General features: G+C 41.3%; 1 protein-coding gene across 1 annotated transcript in view; it reads right to left on the bottom strand.

Annotated features, from left to right (window-relative positions):
* The window catches only part of GRM3 (glutamate metabotropic receptor 3), a 90042-nt gene that overhangs the window by 17075 nt on the left and 47894 nt on the right, over positions 1–25073 (bottom strand). The window contains exon 3 of the mRNA XM_026504744.2: positions 6456–7522. Coding sequence (XP_026360529.1) covers positions 6456–7522 — 1067 coding nt within the window. The remainder of the gene's footprint in view (positions 1–6455; positions 7523–25073) is intronic.

Below are 25073 nucleotides of genomic sequence, written 5' to 3'. Positions count from 1 at the left end.
GTTGCTAACTCTCCTCTAGGGGGTGGGGTGGATTCCCTCCCGAATCTGATCCAGGTCCTGGGTGGGCAGAAAGTTCGACTCCCTATCACATGAAAGTTGCGGAGACAAGCACCGATATTGAGCATGAAAGGAGGGACCTTCAGAGAAGGCCGACACCAGGTGAATCATCTGCACTTTGGCTGATTCTCCTGGAAGCTGAGGGGGCCGGGTGCGTAAACCCTTGCTAAAGAAGAATGGCAACAGCTGGGCCCTGCTAGGGCTCATCCCTCGCTATAGTCTCTCATGCCAAATTTAGATCCATTCCAAGATGACAAGGTCTCTCAGTTTTTTTGTAGCAAAACCTGGCAGCAAAAAAGGAGCTTTGGCTGTCTCTGCAGGATTTCCCTGAGACAGAAAAATGCTCTGGAAAATCATAGATGAGGTGCTGATTAGTATTTGGGTTCTTATTGACTTAGATTGGGTTTAAAATGCTGACAAAGGGGCCGCACTCAAGAATGAGTGAAAGTGACACAAAGAAATCTAGATAAATTCTTGTGATTGGCAGCAGCACCGGAAAGCTTCCCTGGCCCTTATGTTAAAACCGGGCAAGACTCTAAGAGATGTTATCACGATGAGACAGCACATGCCCTGGATTAAGATGGACTTTTTAAAAAAAAGTCACTGCTGTGCTGGTCAAGACTGTGTTAGCCTAAGTGTACAAACCACTTGCCCCAGGCAGAAAGTTATCTGCTTCTGGCTTCTGAGTCAGGGAGTTCCCAAAGTTGAAATGAAGTGACAGTAATGATGATCTTGCCATGCCATTTAGGATTTGGGGGGTTCAGAAACACTGGACCTTTGTTCGGTTGAGCCAAGAGTAGCTGCTGCATGCTTAAAACTGAAAGCTAGTGTGCCTTACTAACTACCACGGAGTTATTCTCTTCCTCTGTGCTGCCTGATTCCTCCTTTACCCTTCACCCTGGTTTTAGCTGCTTTAAGGAGAGAGATACTTATGGATAGGACCAAAATCTCCCCATCCCCAAGGGTGACTGAAGTCCCATACACACGAGATCCTGGGAAACTTCTGGGAGGGAAAACCTCAAATTTTTATGCTCTCTTGGTTATAGACAACCAACTCACCATTCTCCCCAGACCCGCTAGGGGGAAGGCAGGGCTCGGCCCACAAGGAGGCAAGTGAGGCACTTGCTTGAGATGCAGATTTAAGGGGGCATCAAAAACTCCATAATTAAGAGAAATAATGTTTTCTTGCAGTGTTTTTTAAGAATAAAAATGAATGCTAAAAACTACGATGGGGCTGCCTGGGTAGCTCAGTCGGTTAAGCATCCGACTGTTGGATTTGGCTCAGGTCATGATCTCAGGGTCCTGAGATTGATCTTTGCATCAGGCTCCATGCTCAGCAGGGAGTCTGCTTAAGATTTTGTCCCTCTCCCTCTGTCCCTCCCCCCCCCCACGCATTCTCTCTCTCTCTCAAATAAATAAATAATTAAAAAATACCTATGATGAACACACTACCAACATTTTAAATAAGGATAGAGTCAGTAACAGTGCTGTGATAGGACATAATCAGTCTTAAGGCAGACACCGATCCTGTATTGAGGACTGCTTATACAACGGTCAGCGAGCCCACTTCGCATTGCCTAGTGAAACGGGGGCCTGGGGCACCCATATAAATGCTGCACTCTGGCTACAGCAGTGGCTGTGAGTAATAAGAGTCCTTTGTCTCTGAATCAGGAGTCTCGTGTCTTCCGCCAGCACCCTGGAAACCATGGCAGTTTAACCTGTTAGATTGCAAGGTGGATAAAAATCCTTGACAATGGATAAAAATCCATTTCCATTGTTAATATTCTACCATGTGATTGGAACACCTACCACAGCCACCTAACCAGTCTCCCCACTCCTGCCTTTGCCTTTAAGTCTGTGTCTTCAGCAACTTGATTTTTTTTTTTGCCTAGATAATGTGAGATCATAAAATGTGAGATAATTAAACTCCTCTGCTTAAAACCTTTCAATGGTTTCTTTTTCCATATAGACTGAAATCTAAACTTTCTGCTATGGCCTGTAAAGTCCTACATGATTTAGCTTCCCTGCCCACCTTGCATATAAAATCACTCTTCCATCTACTCATTAAACTCTAGCCATATATACCTTTCTTTTCTAAGACTTTTTTTTTTTTTTTTTTTTTTTTTTGCCTAGGGGTGTTCATACTTGCTGTTTCTTTTGACTAGCACATAGAATTCCCACGGCTAGCTCCTTCCCATCCTTCAGTAGAGTATTAGGAAATAGACACTAGCAGGGGTGACAGACGTGTTTTGAAGGAATTTGAGATCTATTTTTTTTAAAATCTTCAAAATAGTCAACATGGGTACATTGGAATGTCTTTGTAAGTATTTGAACCTTGTCAAAATTCCAGTCACCTCCAAAGGCTCTGCCTATTGTAGGCAAAGTGCCTCACCTGTGCCACACCCTATAAAATCCATCATCCAGATGCTCAGAGTCTAGAAGCATCTCTGCTACCTGTGAGCTTGCCAGGAACCCAGAAGCTGCGGCCACCTCTTTTCTTACTGGATCAGAATCTTTAGTCTAGCCAGGACCCAGATGAGCCCTCTGTACACTAGAGCTTGACGAGCTCTGTAGGGCTATCACCCCCCTTTCCTTCCGCCACAGCCCTTACACCACCTCATGAATTGCCCTGCATTTTCATGCATTCATTATTTCCTCTCCCTCCCTATCCTCCCCTCACTCCCACTAGCCTGTAAGTCATAAAAGTTATAAAAGATGTGTCTGTGTTGATAGCTATATCTGCAAGGCCCATAATAAGTGCTCACATATTTTTGGAAGACATGAATGAACAAACACTCAGTAATTACTATTAAATCCTTTATGGATAACTTTCCATCCAAACATGACCTGGTTTTTATTTGTACCATTTAAACTATGATTGGATCCCTGATGACTCAGTGTTTGATTCTTTCACTATCTTGTGATACAGAAGTAGATGGCCTGGATATTTCTCAAAGATCTTTGAATTTTTGGATTCTTACTCAGGTTCTTGCTTGCTGGGTCTTGGATGCTTGTAATTGCTTCAATTAGTTTTGCTTTTTCTAGGCTCCATTCTTTCAAACCCATCTGCCATATTAAGGATAGATAAGTTTGTGGTGTCATAGGAAAGGCATGGATTTGCGTAGGAAAAACTTGTCCTATTATTTCTTAACTGTGCCACCTGGGAAGTTAATTCTCCAAGTTTGTTTACTCACAGGGATACAAACATTTGCCTTTCAGGTGCTAATGAGGATAAGTGAACTCACATATGCAAAGTATCTAGCATAAGGGTGAGAGCTGATCAGTAAGAGTTAATTCCTATCTTTCCTTCTTACTTTTCATCATGTCACTTTTTGCCTGAGCCAAAAACCAACCAAAAGAAAATAAAAATTTAAAAATAGCAGGACCTCAGAACTCTTACTCATTATTTAAATGATTATTCAAATTCATTATTTAAATGAATTCCTCTGTTAAAATCTGACCAAGTGGCCAATTCCCTTTAGTTTCTCACTAGACTCCTCCCCACAACCCATTTTCTACTTGAGTAAAACCAGTATTCTGTGTTCTGCTTGGTTCATTCCTGTCTTGCCTCAAGAATATTCCCTATATGCCCTGTATTCTCTAAGCTCTGTAACTGCACTTTCCTACCAAGGTACAGTGCGAACTCCTCCTGCCTGAAGGAGTATTCCTGGAAAGACCATTCTTACTGATCCAACTCTTTTTTTCAAACCAGTAGGCATTTAAGAGCTTGTATCACCAATTTAATTATAAACTCTTCTGTGTTAATCTTGAATTCTTTCATGCTTGTTAATTTTTTCCCATCTGGGATATGAGCTTTTTGAAGACTAGAGTAGAGCTTTATATTTATTTATAATTCACAATGGGTGGCAAAGCACTGAGTCATATACCTTGTTGACTGTTTGATGGCCAAACTCCTACTAGCTGCCTGGAAATGGTTGGGTACTTTGCTAATACTGCTCATTCTATCTGAACCACCTGGTCTCCCGCTGGGAAATTTTAAATCTCATTCTTGTTCTGGAACTTCTAGAACAGTGGTCTCAAGTGCAAATGCTTATAGGTTCATGCATATGCATAAGTGAAGGGAGCCAATTGTGAGCATTCAGGGATTGGTAGTTGTGTGCTCTGTCTAGAGGCATAAACTCTAAGGTCTGGCTCAATGTTGCATGTAAGAATTTGAGTCCACATGTTTTACTTTGTTAAGAGAAACCAAGAATCTGCATATTTCTATAAAATTCCTCAATTTTCTGATTTTGACAAATATTTCAAAGAATTACAAAACAACGCATGCCAAACTGAAGACATCTGTGAGACAATAAGAGCATGTGATTCATTAGAGCAGTGGTTTTCAGTCTTGGCTGCAAATTAGTCACTTGGGGAGCTTTGAAAAATCCAGATGTCCAGGCCACAGCCCAGGCCAATTAAAAGAGAATCTTTGGGGCTGTGCTCCAGGTACCAATATTTTTTTTTCCAAAGCTACCCAGTTGATGGCACAGTCGAATTTGAAAACCAATGTGTTGGAGACTCCATTCTACCTTCTCATTTCTTTTGCGAAGTTAGGATTGGCATTATTTACAAGGAGTGAGGCCTCAGATGATTTCATTGTGCTTGGATGCCTTAATTAGCTTGGACCTGAAAATGCTCTGCAACCTCCGCCCTGTTTGCTTTAGGCCATGTGGTGAAACTGCTGGTACCGTCCCCTAATTCCATTGAGTCGGTGGATCTCCTATATTGCTCTCATGTGAAAGGAAAAAAAGTCATTTTTTGTCTTTTAGAAGTAAATGCTAATTCATTCAATAAAATTAAATCTTCATAATGCTATTTGTTTATTCTCAGTAGTATTTCTTGCTCTATTTTCTTGTTATCTTTTTGGAGAAAGAATAGTTTCAAATCATATATATCCAGAGTTAAATAATTAATATTGTAATTGGTTCAGTCGCCATACCCTAAATCATGTCTGCTGAAGCTAGCTTCCTAAGAACTGAAGTCCTTCCAGATCTGTAGGAACGGATGTGTACGTGTAGACAAAGGATGGAGATGGCAGCATTAAAATACGTTAGCTCTAGTTGCCCATCCTAATCCCCACACTGTCATGGTTCTAATTCCCTTGTGGCTCATATGATATGAACTCTGATCTTGCAGATTCAGTTCTGATGTTTTCTCTACTGACACATTTTCAAAATGTTTTACAGGTGGTCGTAGCGTGCCAGATCATTACCCCAACCCTGAACTTAAGTTCTCTATTTTCCTTGCTCTTCCTTTAGTCTGTAGTTTGAGTCACATGGTTGCAAATCATTTAAAAGACAAGAAACACTGAGCTTTGCTAGTCTCTTGAGGCCATATTTTAAATAGCTTTCTCTTCTTTTTGAGCTGCAATATTCAAGATTTTGGTAATATAGGAATTGCTGGTAAACAGAAGATGTGGGGACTGTTACAACCTATAAAAGCACTTTACTTTGTGAAATCATGGTGTAACAAGGAAACCTTATGCCTCTGGAAAACTTTATGACAACTTAAGAAATATGGAGAATAAAACCAGTTGCCTCAAGAGAAAAAAATTCTTATCCTCACTCCTTGGAAGATACTAAAATCAGAAATATAAATGCAAAAGTAACTGATGTCTCAAATTTGAACAATTTGAGAAATTATGATAGAATGACGAACTGTTTCTTTCAGAAGAAATGATAATTATACTTATTCCCAGAAATGTGAACTATGCATTACTGAAGACTTTATGAATAATGACTTAATTAGGTTACTTGGATATATACAGTAATATTTTTAACTAATTCAAGGATTTTACATATGTATGTATATATAATAAATATATACAGCATATATCTACAGGAACTAAAATTGTAGAACAAGTATAACAAATTAACATTATGTTTTAATCTGTTTTAGAGAAGTAATGATGCTTATTTGAAGCTTGGGTGAAAGTGTTTAGATCTGATATTGGCTTAATGTTGCAAGTCTCTTTTAATTTACAGATTAATCTGTGGCAGCCAGGTCCTTTTGTGTCTTATTTAAAGTATTCTTACTAGGTTCTTAATGGTTTAATCCTTACCCTCTGGTGAATCACTTTCTAAATGTAATTAAAAGTTTTAGGTGGGTGCGTGAGTTACATTTTTCTCCTACTAGATTATAAATTGCTTGAATGACCATGTCTTACGTTTATTTTCCTTTCTGTGCCTAGCATGATGCTTTGCACATAGTACTCACTAATTAAGTGCTTTTAAAACGTATTGGATTAATTTTCATATATAATATGATGGTTCATCATGGCATTTACAGTTACCAACCTAATAACTGTGATGAAAGAAGTCTATTTTAAATCCTACATAACAAGATGTTGGCAGGATAAGGGAAGAAGGAAAAGAAGAAACCATTCAAAGACTTACTCTGTAATCACTTGACGTCACGTAAAATATAGGGAGGAAGGCCAGCCAGATGATGCATGTGGTGTACATGGTAAAACCAATGAACTTGGCTTCGTTGAAATTTTCTGGGCACTTCCGAGTTTTGAAGGCGTACACAGTGCATAAGATCACCAGGACCACATCGTAGGTCAGGGAGATCAACATGCTGGAATCTCTGACATTGCATTTTAAGATGACTGTTTCTCGCTTCTCCGGGAGGGTGTACCGCCGGGTGCCCGGAGCCTCCAGGATCAGCCACACGGACACCACCAGGATTTGCACCAGTATCAGACCCAGGCAGATGAAAACCTGAGAACTCGGGCTGATGAATTTGGGCCTCTGAGCGCCATTCTTTACCCCATCAAAGATGCGGGCGATGCAGTTTGTCTTGGTCAGCAGGGCCGAGTAACAGACTGCGAAGGAGGTCCCCAGCCCTAGTCGGCGCAGAGCGCAGATGACTGGTGATGGCCTCGCGATGAAGAAGAACGTCATGCAGTAGGACAGACCGACCCCAAACAACAGGATGTAGCAGAGCTCCCGGCCTGACGCTTTGACCAGGGGTGTGTTGTTGTGCTTGATAAAAACAGTCACAACTATGCAGGTACACAGGAAGCCCAGGCAGGCGATGGTCACTGGCCCAATGGCCCAGGCGTCTTCCCACTTGATATAGTCCTCGGGGAGGTTAAAGCAGCCAGACAGGTCTGCCGTGGGCCACTGCCCGAGGCCGCAGTCCATGCAGGTAAACTCGTCAGCCAGGTATTCATAGGGCTCACAGGGGATACAGATCCAGCAGCAGACATCCCCTGGTTGCATGTTCTTCATCTCATTGGGAGCACAGGGGTCACTGCACTGGGAAGTGGGGACTGAGTTCCGGGACCAGTGGATGGAGTCAACGTCCAGTGATAAGGTTTCTGCCCAGTGACCAACCTTCAAGTAGGAGTACTTGCCACCCACGTACTGGAAATTGAACACGTTGTATCGTCCCATTCCGTCTCCGAAAGTGTCAAACTTGACAATGCTATCCACACCTTTATTTGGGTTGAATGGAGCTGTGACATGTAAAGTGAAAGGAAAAAAAAGAACAGTGTTTAAGTATCTGAGGTGAGATCAATTACTTATGTCCTAGTCCTAGCAAAACTGAGAAAAATAGCAAATAGGGATTCCAAGGCTGAAATAATTGACTACCATTGCTTTTACACATTAAAAGCTACTGGAGTACTCGTGCATTTATGAATTCATTCACTTAACATTTCCAAGCACCTCCTGTGAGCCAAGTGCTCGGGGAAATCATGAGCACAGTGCGGCGCCTGACTTCGGAGGAGCTGCTTATGTAACAGGGAACTGGCAAACGTGGTCCCAGTCTCTGTGGTGTGCAAATACTCATTCCCTCAAAGAGTTCACAATGGGAACCGGGCAAAACTTTGTGTTTCATCCTTATGAACGTATTTATGGTGTATAGACACCAAAATGTTCAATGTTTTCATGAAAATATAAGATTAATAGGAAGAATTTTTCTCTTTCAAAATGAAGAAAAAGGTTTTCATTGCAATTGTACGGTATGCTGCTTTTTTTAACCACTTTTTAAAACAAGTATAATTGATGTACAATGTTATATTAGCTTCTGGTGTACAACATAATGGTTCAGCAATTCTTTACGGTACTCGGTGCTCACAGCGATAATTATAGTCATCATCTGTCACCATACAATGTTATTATAGTATTATTGACTATGTTTCCTATGCTGTACTTTATACCTCCATGAATGAGTCACTTTATAATGGAAGTTTATACTTCTTAATCCCATTCTGTACCTTTAATCCCCATCCCCTCCCTCACCTCCCATCTGCAAACACCATTTTGTTCTCCGTATTTAAGAGTCTGGTTTTTGCTTTTTTAAAAACTTTTTTGTGTTTTAGATTCTATATACAAGTGGAATCATATGGTATTTGTCTTTTTCTGACTTATTTCATGTAGCATAATACCTTTGAGGTCATCAATGTTGTCACAAATGGCAAAATCTCATTTATTTATTTATTTATTTATTTATTTATTTATTTATTTGTGGCTGAGAAATATTCCATTGGGATATACATGGTAAAACCAATGAACCCCAATACCCCACATCTTTCTTATCCATTCATCTATCAATGCACACTTAGGTGGCTGCCATATCTTCGCTACTGTGAATAAATAATGCTGCGGTAAACATAGGGGTTCATACATCTTTTCAAATTAGTGTTTTTGTTTTCTCTGGGTAAATACCCAAGTAGTGGAATAACTGGATCATATAGTATTTCTATTTGTAATTTTTTAAGGAACCTCCATAATGTTTTCTACAGTGGCCGCATATGGTATGCTTTTAAACAGTTCAGATGATTCAAAAGGGAAAAAATGGAAACCTACCCGTGCTCTATGTAGAATGCTCCTATTCGCATAAACACATGTGACCTAGATATCTTAGAGGCACCAACAGTACGTGGAAGCCAGATGACAGTGCACTGAAGTTTGTTCCTGACTGTACAGTGTCAGAAACCCCCTCTCTGTCTCACAGCTTGCTGCGAGGCTTCAGGAGGACCAGCTCTCTGAGCATCTATGTTTCCTGTCTTCCAGCTGTTTGTCCACCATGTTTCTCTTGCCAATGACTGCTGCCACTCTGATCACCCATTTTGATGCTACCAGCTTTCTTTTGTGTGCCTACTATTTCACACTGTCTGTTTTTATGCTTTCATTGGATGCAGAAGAAGAATGTTGCTGATAGCTACTGATGCATAGACAGACTCTACTAGTTAGGATAGGCTTGCCTGTGTCGGTAAGTAGACCCCAAATCGTTCAATAGCTCAACACAGTGGAAGTTTACTTCTCCCTCATGAGGCCATTTAAGGGCTGGGCTGGTGGGTGTCTCTCCTCCACATGGTGATTTGGGAACCCAGGTTCCTTTCATCTTGAGGCTGTGCCGATTTGCGGGGTCTCCTCCTCATCAGTATCCCTCCAGTGGAAGGAGAGAATGTGAAGCAGGTGTCCCCGCTTAAAAGGGTAAACCTAGAAGTGACACATGTTTCCATTCACATCGCGTTCAGTAGAAATCAGTTCCGGAGCCACACCCAATGTCAAGAGGGGCCAAGAAATGTAGCTTAGCTAATGTGCCCAGCTACAAACCTGCCGGAGGAGGAGAAAATGGAATTTGGAGGACACTGTGTTCTTACTCGGCAGGGATTTTCTGTCTTTGTTGCCTTCTCCCTGAACTCCATTCCACCTTCTCTGGGGCTCACGTTGTTCCAGCCAGTAGGGAAACATCTTACCCTTCTGGGTGAGATGCTTTATGAAGGAGAAGGGTCCCTCATTGAGTTACTCGGGTCCTTGGTGAAAGAAAGCTTCACGATTTACCAAGTAGCCCTCTCCTGCTTAGGGCTCATAGGTGCCCCTGAAGGCCTGCATTGGGTGGTTTCCCGTAATGTTTCAGACCACATATGAAGTCTGTTAGCAAGTGTGGTCCAATATGCCAAATTTATCCCTCATTTATGATTTTTCTCTTAATGATTTTGTTACCTCACTTGCAATTCAACTGTTTTTCTGGGTTTTGGTCTTTTATTTTTTTCCACTTCAACTTTACTAACTAACCTTTACCTAACTTTCTGCCACATTCCACGACCCCATCACATACGTTGGTTGTGTCCGTATTCTAGTTGTGAAGTGGCTTTGAGCTCATAGTGAGGCAGAGGGCTGTGGTAGATGAGGGCAGTTTGGGATGGTTTATATGTGATTCTCATCTCTATCTTTTAATAGTTAGCTAAATTAACCTTTCTGACTCCGTTCCTTAATCTGCAAATTATAAATGAAAATTACAAATAAAGTAATATAAAAATATAAAACGATCATTGTCCACTTATATGTAGCACTTGCAGATATGAAACTGTGTGATAATTAACTCTACAGTATTTGTTTTTTCTCTTGATCTCTTTCCACAGGGGTACGATCTATTCGCCATTGATACAGCTTTCAACTATGCTTTAATATCTGTCAGGACAAGTAAAAATAGGAGTTGAAAAACTTATTACTATATTTTTAGGAGTAGGACTCAGTATCAGAATTCTTATGTTATATAAAACTAACCTTGTTTAGTCGTGCTTATAAAAATGCACTAAATTTTTAGGGACTCCTTTTGTATGTTACTCCACTCATGTTACAAATCAGTGAAATATTGAATATTTTAACACAATTTACATCAAGTATAACAACCACAGATGTGTTATTAATTTGTTTACTCTCAACTATGCAATCACTCTCCACCAGTGTTCATTTGATGTTAGATTATTCTGTAAAAGATTCATAAAGAAATATATTTTACATTCTTAATTTAAATTCTTCATTATTTTCACAAATATAAGTTTTTAAAAATAATATATTTGGCAGATGATAAAAATGACTGCTTTGTGTGTTCTGAGCTGGAAAGTGTTACTGATAAGACTGTTGGCCTGTGAGCTAACAGTATAAACACTAGAGATAGAAAACATTGCTTTTACAAATCTTTTCTGGAAATGATCTAATATCATCAACTGGATATTGGGGGAGACTGTTTGCCTAGTTGAGGTTAACAGAATTAATAACACATCTGAAGTTCTTGCATTTGGTGTAAAATGTGTTAAAATATTCAAGGTTTCACTTATTTTTGATATATGAAAGGAGTCTCTAAAATTTTTAATGATTTGTTAAGCATAGAATAAAGAAACTGAGTTTGATGTTAACTTAGGAATTCTGATAGTGATTCCTACTCCTGAGACTGTAGTAACAACAGTTCAATTCCCATGTTTTTTCTCACTTGTTGGAAAATGTTGACTGTTAATACATTTTTAAAAATCATAAATAAGGACTTTAGCTCCTGCTTTTACAGAATGTTATTATTTTCATGAGGCTATTTTAAAGCAGATGGGTGGAATATATTAAGATTTTCATCAGTTTTTTCCTCCCTACCTTTTTATTTTGAAAAATTACAAACCTACCGAAATGATAAAAAAAAAAAGTACAATGGACACCACAGAATTGGGATCACCTAGAGTTAACTAATTGTTAATATTTTGTCATATCTGTTTTATCTGTCTCTATTTCTTTTTTGCTAATATATTTGCTATTAAAATTATTAAAAAATGAAATACCTATACTGGAGTATCTGTAGAGCAAGAGTTGGCAAGCTATAGCCCATGGGCTACATTCTGCCTCTTACCTATTTTGTAAATAAAGTTTTATTAGAACATGCCCATGCTCATTTGTTAGCATATTTTCTATGGCTGCTTACCTACCACACCTGTAGAGATGAATAGTTGCTCTAGAGATTGGATGGTCCCCAAATATTTACTATATGATGCATTTCATCAAAACCACATTAACTTTTACTCCATAAAGTTGACACATTTTACATCAAAATATATAGAGCAAAAGGAACCCATACACAGCAATTTGGTAGTAAAGTTAAATGCTTGTGTATCTGTTACCTGGAAATCACATCCTTATACATATACCCTAGAGAAATTCTTGCACATGTGTACCAGAAACATGTAGATGAATGGTATTAGGACAGTGCAAAGGGAAACACAAGTAGAAACAATTTCAATTTCCAAAAAATTTCCAAAAAATATTTCGTGTATTATTCACAATATCATACTGTTGTGAAATAAAACTAACAACAGCTATGGGAAAGAAGATGGATGTATGTTAGAAACAACATTGTGTGAGAAGACTTTATGATTCTACTTTTATAAACTTCTGAGATGAACTAAACTAAACATACCATTTGGGGATACATATGGAAATGATGAACTTTTAAGAAAAAGCAAATGAATGATAAAGACAAGATTCAGGATAATGAGTATCAGGTGAGAAGGAGGGGTATAGAAGGATGGGCCCAGGAAGAGTGCAGAGGTGGTTATCATTTTGTTATATTCTGTTTCTTGTTCAGATGAAGTGTTTCTGTGAATGATTATTTTATTGTTTCACTTCATAAATTGAACTAAGTGTATTCTTTGTATGATTTAGCATTTCAAAATAAAAATATTTAAAAATTAAAATGTGAGAATATGCTCTTCCAGGCACAATAAGATGTATTAATCTTGTCACTCAAGGGGACAAATGTCGCAAGTGTTTATTTCTCCTGATTATCACATTTGGGGACTGAGCATGTAGTTACAATCAATTGCTCCTGTTGCTGTAATGAATTACTAGGAGATGTGCTAAGATGTATTGGAAAATATAAATAACTTATATATACAATTTATAATTAGGGAAAGAACCACTCCATTTAAATGACATCAAACAATAAAAAACTCAGGATACACTTAACAAAATATGCGAAGGTGCAATTCACTTTAGATCCATTTTGGATCTAACCTCAAGAACTGTTAGATAATAAGTTTATGTTGCTTGAAGTGATTAAGTTTGTGATAATTTGTTCCAAAGGCAGTAGAAAACTCATGCACACATTAAATCTCTTCCGCATGTGTGCACCTGTTCTGTTACTGAGGCTCTAGAGAAGCCTCGTCACGCTGCTGGTGGGCAGGGAAATTGCTGTACCTCCAGCATGGGCCACCTGACAGATTTTCCAAATTATGAATGCATGTAACTTTGGCCCAGCATCTCCAAGTTGTGGGATGTATCCTACAGACATATTTGCATAGGTGTCAAATGATGTTTTCACAATGTTATTTATTTCAGAACTGTTTATAATTGAAGAATATTGGAAATGACCAATAATGAGAACACTGAATACTACATAGCTATGAAAAGAAATGACTCGTTCTGTGTGCCACGCGTTATGGAGCTATAACAAATTTTTAAATGACACCGTTAGAAGTGAGAAAAGGCAGCACACATTCTATAACATTGAATGTGCTATCTTTTATGCAGATGGAAAAAATAGAAGAATCTCTTTTTTTTTATTATGTGCATAAAGGAACTCTGGAAGGATACTCAAGAAAGTGGTTACCGATGGGCAAGAAATCGGAAAAGAGCAGATGTATGACAAAGATGAGAGGGAAATTTTTATTCAATTCTTTCATAGACTTTTTGCATTTTGAGGCAGGTGAATGTGTTACCTATTTAAAATATAATAAAAAAAGGAAAACAGAAATCGACAACCAGTTTTACGCTTGAGTAAACTTCTAACCTGAGTGACTGAGACAAGCAGAACAAAGAAATTTCAAGTCCACGGAGGCAGCACAAGGAGCAAGAGCAAAGGCTTTAAAGCACGAATGTGCTCCGAGAGACAAGAGAAGATGCCACATCTATGAGTTCGGTGCAGTATCTTCTTAAAAAGGAACAATCAGAGAACAAGCATGAGCTTCTGGAAATGAAACAGCGGAACTAGAAATTCAATATTAGGATGAAAAGGTGTATTTGAGAAAACTCAAAGTTTGACAAAAATGCTGAGAAGGAAAGCAGAAAGAACAGGAAAACTAGAGAATGCTCTGTGGAATTTCAACATTCGATCAACAAGATTTCCAGAAAGAGAGAGAAAATAGAAGGGAGGACATTATCAAAAGAGTCAAAGTGAATAACTATGGAGAACGGACGTGGCTGGAAAAAGACAGAAGCAAGAGACAGTTGTTCTTTCTCATAAGCTAGTTGAATTCATGTAAAAATTATGTGCATGTGGGGTTTTTTTTGATAAAAATAAACTATGAAGTTAAAAAAGCATGAATAATTGAACAAGGTCAGGCACAACAGCTTGCAAAGTAACTTACAGAAATGATCTTGCAAATATTGTAACAAGTTCTTGATAAGAGGGTGGTGAACAAATAGTGTTTTTGGTGAAATTTTGTTGTTTTTAAAAAATATTTAATTTATTTGACAGAGAGAGAGGGAGAACAAGCAGGGGGAGCAGCAGAGGGAGATGGAGAAGCAGGTTCTCTGCTGTGCAGGGAGCCCAATGCAGGGCTCGATCCCAGAACCCTGGGATCATGACCTGAGCTGAAGGCAGACGCTTAACCGACTGAGCCACCAAGGCGCCCTGAAATTTTGTTTTTTAATACTGATTTACCTGGCACTAAATTTGTTTTGTTAAATATGCAGCAAAGTATGGTCTAGTGTCTGGATCATTTGAATACATAAAATACACAAAAGTACTTCAAATAAATGCATTATGAATTCTAAACAAAGATCCATTGTCAGCGAAGTGTTAGCTTGGAATGAAGAGTTGCTGTGTCTATACTCCAGTGACAAAGCCTGAAAGGAGAAGCTAGAAGAAAACAATGAACCATGTCTGTCAAATGTTCCACGGGAGAGAATAGTCCTGTTTCTGAGCTTGTTCCAAACATGCCCGGCCTGGGTATTGTGGGGCGCAGGGAGGAACACCAGGCTCTTTCTCAGGTGCTGCTGGAGTCACTTCAATGACAGAGCCCCTGGAAGCTCTAGGGCATTGATCTCATTGCCTTCCTGACGCATTTAGAGTTGCCTCTAAGTCAAATGGCTCACCTGGGAAATAAAGTCCAGTGAACTAGAATCGTGGAGATCAATTGCATGGTTCTTTGGCGTGAGGAGACTCTGGGGAGTTGCCTATTTCTAAAGTTGAATCTCACCAAGGGAGCAAACATCATTAGAAATCCATTTGTTGTTGCAATAGCATGAAAGAACCCAAATGAGAGGAGGGAAAAGGAACTGGGAGGATGGCAGAATTCTTCTGCGGAAAAATTTATAACCTCCAAAATCTAATTTCAAGCCCTTTCCCTATCTAGCTCCTCAAAATCAGGTCCCAACTTTTCAGAAGGAGCCTGACGTGGCCTGAAGTCGGGAGGATGACTTCTCAGTTCAGCTCATTATCCAATTAGTTTTGACCCCAGTTTTTAATGGATTTATTTGAGAAGTTTAGTGCCAACGTGACCGGCTCTCCTAAGGCCCATTTGGTAGAGATGAGGCAAGCCCGTGCCTTAAAAATATCATAGGTCAATGGCAGGAGACAATTAAATCAGTTCTTTATTTTTTCCTCTCAGACAGAAGTCCAATTAAGGTAAGACAATAATGTAGCTCTTAACAGGCTTTCAGTAATGAGAATATTACTGCCACGGCCTGGGTTCACATTCATAAATACTAATGAAGATTGCAAAAGCTACTAACGGCAACATGGCTCCAATTTACAACATTTTCCAGCCAGGCAATCACTGAGCTTTCAGTGAACTAAGTTGATGAATTGGAATAAAGACATAAATGAAAAGACAAAAATGGCATCTCCCTTGAAAGACCTTGTTAGAGGTCAAGAGGTAAAGAAATCAAAACCTTTGGCTAGAACAAACATTCGTTTACAAACATCGTGCAGCAGGCAGATAGGAAATAGAAAATACTGAGAATGAATTCTTGGTACCAGTAATTAATTTACCTACCGATTATAACAAAATTGCCGATGCATTTCTCATGGTTATTTATCGACAGAACCTAGCTGCTGGGGCAAAGCACCATCTAGATGTCTAAGGTGGTCAGTCTCACATAGGAATAATGCTTAGTAAGTACCCATAGTCCACAGTGAAAGTGAGTGTTCGAGAAAAGCTGAAAGAACATCATTTTTTGGGGGTGGGATGGTATTATGACTTTTGAAAAGGACTCTCTTAAGTTCTCCTGGAAAGTTAGTACAGCTAATGCTTCTAAAGCTTTATTACATATTATCCTGGCTTCCCTGACTCTCTTCTATGTATTACTGCTGAAGTTCTCAGCCCTCAAGACAGCTCAGGAAGGACAAATATACTCAGACTAAGAATGAAGAGTGGGGAGGGAAGGCACAACGAGTGGAAACTAGTGAGATGCCAGTCCCTTTCTCTCCCAATTCAGAGACCAGGCTCAGGATCAGCCTTGGCTGACTTGGTTACTTCAGCTGGACGTCTCAGGGTGGCCACCGAATCTTTGGTTAGGGATCCTCTTTGATGCGAGCTAGTGCTATTACCCCATTGTTTTCTACCCCCCTCCCCATGCCCACCCTCCCTGTTACATAATCTGCTGTTCTCACAGACCCTATGATGAAGGTTTAGGCTTTCTTAAACTTTTAAATGGACTGTATATATAGAAAAAATTGCAAAAATAAGTGAATTAGTACAATGTGAACATATGCATGTACTATCACGGCTGTTAAGAAATAGAGCATTGCCGGTCCCCTCGTTCCTATTTTTCTCCCCATAGGGAGCCACCATACCTTTTAGTACAGGAACTAGTTTTGTCTGATGTTAAACTTTATACTAATGCCATCATCAAGTATATATTGTTTTGTAACATTTTTGCTCAAAATTAAGTTTGGTGAGATTCATTCAAGTAGTGGCGAGAAGCTACAGTATTTTATTATATGGAGGTGCTACAATTTCCTTAGCCACGCTTCTGTGGATGGGCATTTCTTTTTTTCTTTTCACTACATCTTTAGCTTATATAAATAATGCTGTGTCTTTAACTGGGTTGTCCCAGAAGCAAACCCCAAGACTAGATATGAGTTCAAATAGTTGATGTGGGAGTTTGCAGGGGAGTAGAGAAGTGAGGTTTAGACAGAAAACAAATCTGACGGAGAGTGCATCGCTGAGTGCCCGTGGGTCTCTTTCTCACTGGGGTCCTCTGGGAAACAGCATCGATCGGCAGTAGAGACTTAATACTGCAGCTTACTCACTTGGGTGGGACAACTCTCGTTTGTCCTTGGTTGATAGCGGCTCCGGGGTGGTGGCTTCATGGCACTCTCGACCTGCTCTACGTGCAGCCAGAGAGCATGCTCCTGTGGCCTGGAAAGCTCCCTGGCAGATCACAGAGGCTTCTCCCGAGAAGCCGCTGGCATACGTGAGAGTAGTGAGTGCAAAGGTGATGTGGGCGAGTCACTGAGAGCATCTCCCACGTGCGGCTGTGACTAGTTCTGTATACACGGCACTTTGGTCATATGTGTGTATGGGAACAAGTGTATTTTGTACATACATGAACACAGTGGTGCAGTGGGTGTGTGGGTACAAGTGTATATACACATGTATATGTATACAGTGGTGAAGTATATGTGTACAAGCACACTTATGTGTGTGTGTATGGAGTAGGATAGTGTGTGTGTATATAGGTAAACAGTAATAAAGTATAGATAGATGTTTATGTATATAGTGATGAAGTATGTGTGCAAGGACATATATGTATGGATATGTACACAGCTGTAAATTGCACGTGGGGGCACAAGTGTATTTATGTACATGCGGACAGTAGTGAAGAATGGGGGTACAAAGTACATGTGTGTATGTGTATACAGTGGTGACAAGTAGTGTACAACTGCCTGTGTATATGGATATGCATACAGTAGTGAGTGTCTGTGTACAAGGGCTTATCTGTGTGGATATAGACACAGCAGTGAAATGCGTGTGTGCGTAAACGTGCGTACATGTATGATAAGCATGAAGTAGTGGAATAGCTATGTGTGTGAGCTCCCATGGCTTCACTTCCCTGACGTCGCTCACTCTGAATCTGAGCCATGCAGGTGGCAGTGCAGTGACACCTTGAACATCGTGCCATCAGGCTACTGACTCTCCCACTGCGCTGACACAGTGTCCTGTATGTTTAGCTTTAAAGGAATCGAGAACAACAAATTAGAGAGTAGCTGTTTCGTGTCCCTCTCTTGCCTTGATCCTGAGCCCCTCTGGGCCAACAACAATGTGTCGTCCATCTCTGTCCCCCGGTCACCTGAGGCAATGCTGGGCACATAGTGGGCCTTCACTGATTGTTTCCTAAACAGATGAGTACACTTATTAGACCGAAGAGCATCATCTTAGGAACTTAAAAAACACCTCAGCGTCTGAGCCGAATCAGAGACTGATGAAACACCAGTCTTAGGGAAAGGGGCCTTTGCACCTTTATTTTCACAGTTTACTCTATCACTTGGCCACCAAGGTTAAAAGCCTTGGGTCTAGGCCGTAGGTTCCCAGTCATGGGTGATTTTGCTCCCAGAACATATTTGGCAACATCTGAGGGATTTTTGGTGGTCAGGACTCAGGGCTGGCGCTGCTGCTGCCCCAGCGGGTAGAGGTCTTGGGGAGACGGGGCTGACTAGTCTACGGTGCACAGAACACACCCCCATGACCAAAGTTATCCAGCCATTAGTGTCAACGCCACCAAGATTGAGAAATCCTCATCAAGGGTAATACATGTTTGGATTTCTAGAGATTATCTGATCATGTCTCACTTCTTCATAAATGGAAAACCCCCATGCCAGTTTGATTCTTTATGGTGTTATGATATTGAGTTTCCTATTACCTGTTTTTTTTTCTCCCTACAGACAGTTCCAGCTCACATACTCCCTTCAATTCTCCTTCAAAGTCCTCCCCTTTCCACACACGATGATAGCTGCAACGAACGTCGTCCCCACCTCTACCAAAGACCCCATTTCTCACAGATCCCCACGGTTTGCCTTTCATCCCCTTTTGAGAAACTAGTCAGCCCAGCTGGATGTCTCCCTGTGGTCAGTCCCCTCCTGGGAGAGAAGCCAGCTCTTGCACGTAGCTGGGATAGGTGCCCCGCACTCTTTTGGAGCAGACTCAAAGCACATAGAATAGGTGTTAGTGGGGAGAACTAAGTAGAGTCTCTGGGGGAATTTTCTCCGATTTAATGTGATGTCCTTAGCACAAACCAAGCACCCAAGAACCCTGGGACTTTGCAACCCTCACCAAAGGTTTTCAATTGGGGAAAAGACATTGTGAATTCTGAGGACAAATTTAATCTGTCCTCATGTTTTTTAATGTGACTACATCAAGTAGTAGGGCATAGATTAAAAAAAGGGGGGAAGGCTTCTCCCCAAAGTAGGATGGAAGTACAAATCCATCCGTGACTTTTAAAAAGAGAAGGCGTATGTTCCCCGTTGTTTTGGCCTGCATCACTCCTCCCTTACTATGCAACAGGTCCGCTTGCGGCAGATTTCAGTGCAATGTGATAGGGACAGAAGGTGAAACTGGCTGAGAAAATCCCATTCAGAGGAGTTCTAGGAAGTCAGTAGTGCCAACTAAAAAAAACCCCACTTGAAAAATGGGAGCAGAGCTAATATTCTGAAGAACATAGTCACAGCAAGCATGCTTAATAAAACAAACTTTCCGTTTTTAAGCAAACAACATACTACTTTATATAAAAAGCAGAATAGCAGAAATTTTATTCTTCAAGGATGAACTTTTCAAAGATAAGCCCAGCAGCTTAGCACGAGGTAACTGAAATTTTCTACGGGGGAAGCAAATTAATTTCTCTTCTCCTGCCTTATGCATGCACGGACATGCGTGTGACTCTCTGTGTGGTATCATGTGAAAAGAATAGAAGGGAAAATAAATGACTTCTCCCAGCATGCAGGTCTATTGTTGGCCTGTCATGTTTTTCCTACGCTGCTGTAGCATACACAGCCTGTCTTCTGTCTGCACAGAGAGGGGCTGCATTTTGAACTACAAGATTTCAAGTCAAGTCATCAAGCGCATCCCTACATTGTTAAAAAAAATTCCAAACTCACATCTTCCTGAAAAGGTTTCCGTTCCACTGGAAATAATTAAGGTGGCAGATTTGAAAATAGTCACATTTTTCTCTTCAATTTGTGCCATAGTTTCTATTTTGAATTATTGTAAAAATAAGGATGCTAAGGGTATCATAAACCTGGTTATTTTGTTTCTTCTTAGAAAATATTCCTAGAAAGTGATCAACCTCATCATTCTAGCTCATACAAGTCTCATTGCTATTCCTCCAATTATGTTAAATTCATAAGGTAGATAAAATTAACTGGGTGATAGGTAAACATATTTCTTTAAACATAATAATTACATAGATATAATTATATATGGGACATACTGATATAACATACAGATATATTTATAACATATATCTTAATATGTTAATTATATATTACACATACTATATAATTGTTATGCTCAAGGGATATATTAGTATTCTATCACCAAGTTAACTTTATCTATTATAAAATCTATATATAAGTTTTCTTGCTTGTGTTCCCACATTTCCCATACGGTGTTTTTACTGAAAAACCTGGGGATAAGGCATTGTTCACCTCCAGGACTTCACCCAAAGTTGTCTTGAAATCACTGGAGACAATGAGGGTGTTTTCATATCAGCATCCTAGGAGGTGTGCAATGTGAAGTAAACAAAAGAACTGTGGGGGTCTTCTACTTCCTTTTTTCCTTCCTCCTTTTCTCCAGCATACTTTCTTGTTCCCAATACCCAAGCTTCCCATGCAGCCCTAAGCAAAACCAATTCTCATCGCAGTTCTAGATTCTGTTGATGTTAAGCCTTTCAGGGATATTCATACTGAAAGAGATTATCAAAGGACAATGTGAAAGGCCACCATGGAGTGATTAGGGATAATGGAATATGCTCTCTCGGGGGAGAAAAAAGTTTGGCCAGAAGGTTTGTGCAGCTTTCCTAAAATAACACCATTTGGGGAAAGGGGAACAATTCTGTTCTTGGAGTATGTTTTAGTGTCAGCCCTAAGAAAAGGGAATTTCCCTTCTTTCCCATAGTATTTTTCTCCTCCGTGGAGAACACTGACAGTATCACCATAATTAAAAGAGACAGGCAGATGCTCTTCTGCTTCCTGTAACCTAGTGACAGAAGGGCCAAGCACACCGCCATGTTCACGCCCACCGTGCACGGCAGTCTCCAGGAGGCACAGAGGGGGTGGCACTTGCCTGGCGGTGCTGACCCTCCCCCAGGCTCTCTGGGCCACCTGCGACAGGTGGGGAGGAAGACTTGCCATTTGCTCTTCATACAAATGGATATTTGGATTAGTAGGCTTGGAATCTGCTCTAATGATCCAGCCACTTGGACAGGGCTTGTAGGAAACCAGAGCCTTTTTGCCCTCTGGCTTTTGCCCAGGATTCTAGCCATAATATCAGAAAAGTCTTCTGTGAAGGGGGACAGAGGGAGGGGAGATCAGGTACTTGCTTAGTTATTAACAAAAACTGAAATTAATTTCCTCTTGGTGATCCATCATTATGTGTTTAGAACCCAGGAGAAGAAAAGGAGAAAGCAGGATTTGGCACTAAATCTGTGCTAAAGCCCTGAATTACCTGCAACCCCCACCCCCCAAAGCTAACCACCTGCTTTCCCTGTTAGTTCCTTTATTTTTTTTAAGATTTTATTTATTTATTTATTTGACAGAGAGAGAGAGAACCAGCGAGAGAGGGAACACAAGCAGGGGAAGTGGGAGACGAAGAAGCAGGCTCATAGCGGAGGAGCCTGATGTGGGGCTCGATCCCAGAACGCCGGGATCACGCCCTGAGCCAAAGGCAGATGCTTAACGACTGTGCCACCCAGGCAGTAAAGAGGGAAAGGAAAATGAATCTCAGTTGAAAAATAATCTAATGGCAGCATTCAAATATCAACTGTTTGTTTTCTTTCAAACTGGAGTTGCAGGGCGTGTGTGCCAGAGCTGCGGGAGAAAAGGCAGGAACGGAGCAGAAAAAAAGAGAGAGAGGAAAAGAGGAAACTGAGAGGATGGGAAGGGTGGTGTGTGTTCTGTCTGATCCTTCTTTGCCTGAAACTGGATGCTGATGGCTCCTTCTATCCCAATTCTGGTTCTCATGACCACTTGCACAGTATGAACCCCACCTCCGGTGATGTCTAGCATATATGGAGAGCTCTATCTGAGGAGGCCAGTAGTATTCCTGCGGACTGTTGGGATAGGCTCCTGGGTGGTTTTCTGTACCCAGTCTCTCCACTTTGGTTTTCTGGTTCCTCTTAAAATGTCTTTAAGGCACCACAACCACCAGTGCCCCGTCACCCCACTGCATGAAGGCCTAAATGGCTTTCCTGTTGCATCTAGCAGAATTGACTGAATTTTTTGTTTGCTTGTTCTTTTTAGGGTAAAAATAAATGTTCAAAGAAAAAAATAAGTTCCGTGATCAAATAAACTGGATTAACAAAGCTAAACAGGTTTCATTCCTGAATGTGGTATTTAGCTCCTTGAGCATCTAATTTGTGAGTCTGTTTGAAAGTCATCCAGAAATTTGTAGGATGTGTAGCCTTTCCCTACATTTCGAACTACCAAGTTTTATTTTAATGTGGTCACTTTACTAAAGGAGCCTACCATCTTGCGTACTGGTGTGTCTTGGAACCACACCCCACAGAATCAAGCATCTGCATGAATTCCTGGGTCCTGCACCGTGCCCCCTCCCCATCCCTCTTGTGTTGTCCCTTCAGAATCCACAAGGAAACCGCACTGCCCGCCTCCTCTGGCCATATGCGCCCTGTCCTTTTCCACCTGCTTCACTCAAATTTGCTCCTCGTGCTCCCTGTGCCCCTTCCTCCCAGGAATGCCTGTGAGAATGTCCACGCTCAGTAAGGCCAGCAAAAATCCTGCATCTCCTGCCCTTTGCTGCCTCCTGGCTGATAGCGTCATTCCTCTCTGGGATCCCATGTATCATGTTCCTTTTCTTTGGCGCTCACAACCTGTCTCTCACATAATTTTTTTTCCATATCTCTCTTCCATTTCTCTATTTTATTATCACTAAGTGAGCCCCTCAAAGGCAGAAAGCGAACTTTACTGTCTTTCACATAGGAATGGTGAGCTGCCACCTATAGGCTACGTCCAGCCTGAGAAATAGGTCTTATTTGTCCTCCACTGTATTTCCAAAATATCTGAATTGGTGTCTCTTCTTAAGACATCGAGATGAAAAATTCAGATTTACTTCTTGAAACACAGGAAGACGTGATGACCCTGGGCCTTTGTGGAGCAACAGACGTGCTGGCAGGAATCCCAGCCTGCCTGCTTCCTCCTGGCGCTGACCAGCCCGCTGATGATATACTTGCCTTTCCACCCCAGCGACCGTGTCTAATACAGAGTAGGTTCTTGAAAAACAGGTGTTTTAAGCCAAGAGTAATTACGTCACAAATCTCAAAGGACAGGGGAAAAAATCCCACTAGTTAGAAAGAAAATCACAGATTTTTAAATTTGATTTTCTTTTCAAAATGAGCAGAGGGAGAATGAATTAAGGAGGTGTGCTGGTGGAAAACACACATTCACAAGAGGTGTTTGGTTGTAAGTGAACGCTCTCTCTGGGGTCGCAGAGCCCATGTGCACATCTCCGGAAGCGTATGCGTCACCCTCACTAAGCTGCTGCTTTGCTCCGCCCGGCAGTTTCACCTGGGCTGGGCTGGGCCATGCATCACTTTTCCCTGCAGTCTAACTGACAGCTTGTGTTGGAATCTGTCTCATTGCTTACTGGTTACGTCACTGGTGCGCGTTTCAGCAACCGTAGGATTCCTGGGAGCACTGTGTGGAGAGCGCTTAGCACAGTGTCCAGCACAGAGAGTGCTGCATGACTCTGGGCTTAAGAGAGCGCCGTCTGGTAGGTAGTGGATAAATGTTTGTTGAATGAATACATGAGCGACCGCACTAATGTGCACCATTGTGTAGTCAGTGTGCGGCCAGCCGGCTGGCCTTTAGCCTCGGTTAAATGGCTTAGGTTTGTTCAAAGAATCATCGCAAGAACCTCAGCACATACACCCATGTAGAAAGCTAGAGGTGGTGGAGAAATGTCAGACTTTGTCTGTAGGATGGAATGTTGGCTATGGAAATTAGGAAGAAAGAACCCCTGACTTTGGCCCTCTGCACATTTAGGGACGTTTTTGTTGGAGGGCGGGCACTGGGGGATGTTGAGGTGGCAGGATACTGGAAGGCTGGAAGCCTTTGCTTTGGAAGGTCTATTCTGGTCTGTAGAAGCAGGGGCCTGCTTTCCTTCCCAGGTCTTTTCTCTCGGAGAACCTATACCATTTGTGATGACGGGGATTTTTTCTTACTAATTGTTATCACCTTAGTACCTAGCATTTAACAAATGTGTGCTGGGGCAATGGTTAAAGGAATCAGAAGAAGAATGAATAATTTAAGGCAGAAAGCAAGGAACCTCCCCAAACATCAGCTGATACGTATAAACACGGAAAGTAATAGTGTATTATTGCACGGCGCAGTGAGTATGGTCACACCATTCTGAAGGGCCCTGGTGTATTTGCGGCTAATACTTCAAGGCTTTTGTGTGAAAACCTAAAACTGTCTGCTTGAGGAAGGTACTCAACACATACTACCTGCTGAATTTATTTGGAAAAACCTAATTTAATGTATTCTTTTCTGTTATCTATTTTAAAATAACGACTTTGAAACAACGGCGTACCTTCTCACCTCTCTTCCCGAGCCCCGGGGCGAGCACCTGCGGGAAGTCGGAGCGGCCCCGCCCTGCTGCGCGCGCAGGTCTGCTCGGAGGCGGCCATGACAAGTCACGCCCCTGGCTCGCTCTCGGCGGAAGATCCCCACGCTCGAGTTTTGACCTCTCAGCCTTCTTTTTCCACGACATTCAACGCCCTTTCCCTATGATATGAGCCAGACTCCTTCTCCGTATCAAAACTTACCCACAGAAAGGGGTGTGAGTATTGGGTATGGAGACCGGGGTATAAATTTAAATCACTATGAGAATTTGCTCGCGGGTTTGTTTGGTAAAACTCTGCAATCATACTGTGGAAAACGAAAGCTTTGTTCTGGTGAATGGAACGGAACGCGGTCCCCTGGGCCCAAGTGGTTGTTGGAAGGGTGGGAGGAATGCACTCAAGGGCAGCAGAGAGGCTTCGTCCTCTCCAGGTTCACCAGGA

Source organism: Ursus arctos, unplaced genomic scaffold (assembly GCF_023065955.2).
Source record: "Ursus arctos isolate Adak ecotype North America unplaced genomic scaffold, UrsArc2.0 scaffold_3, whole genome shotgun sequence".
NCBI lineage: Eukaryota > Metazoa > Chordata > Mammalia > Carnivora > Ursidae > Ursus > Ursus arctos.
This window is presented reverse-complemented; position numbering and strand designations above follow the sequence as displayed.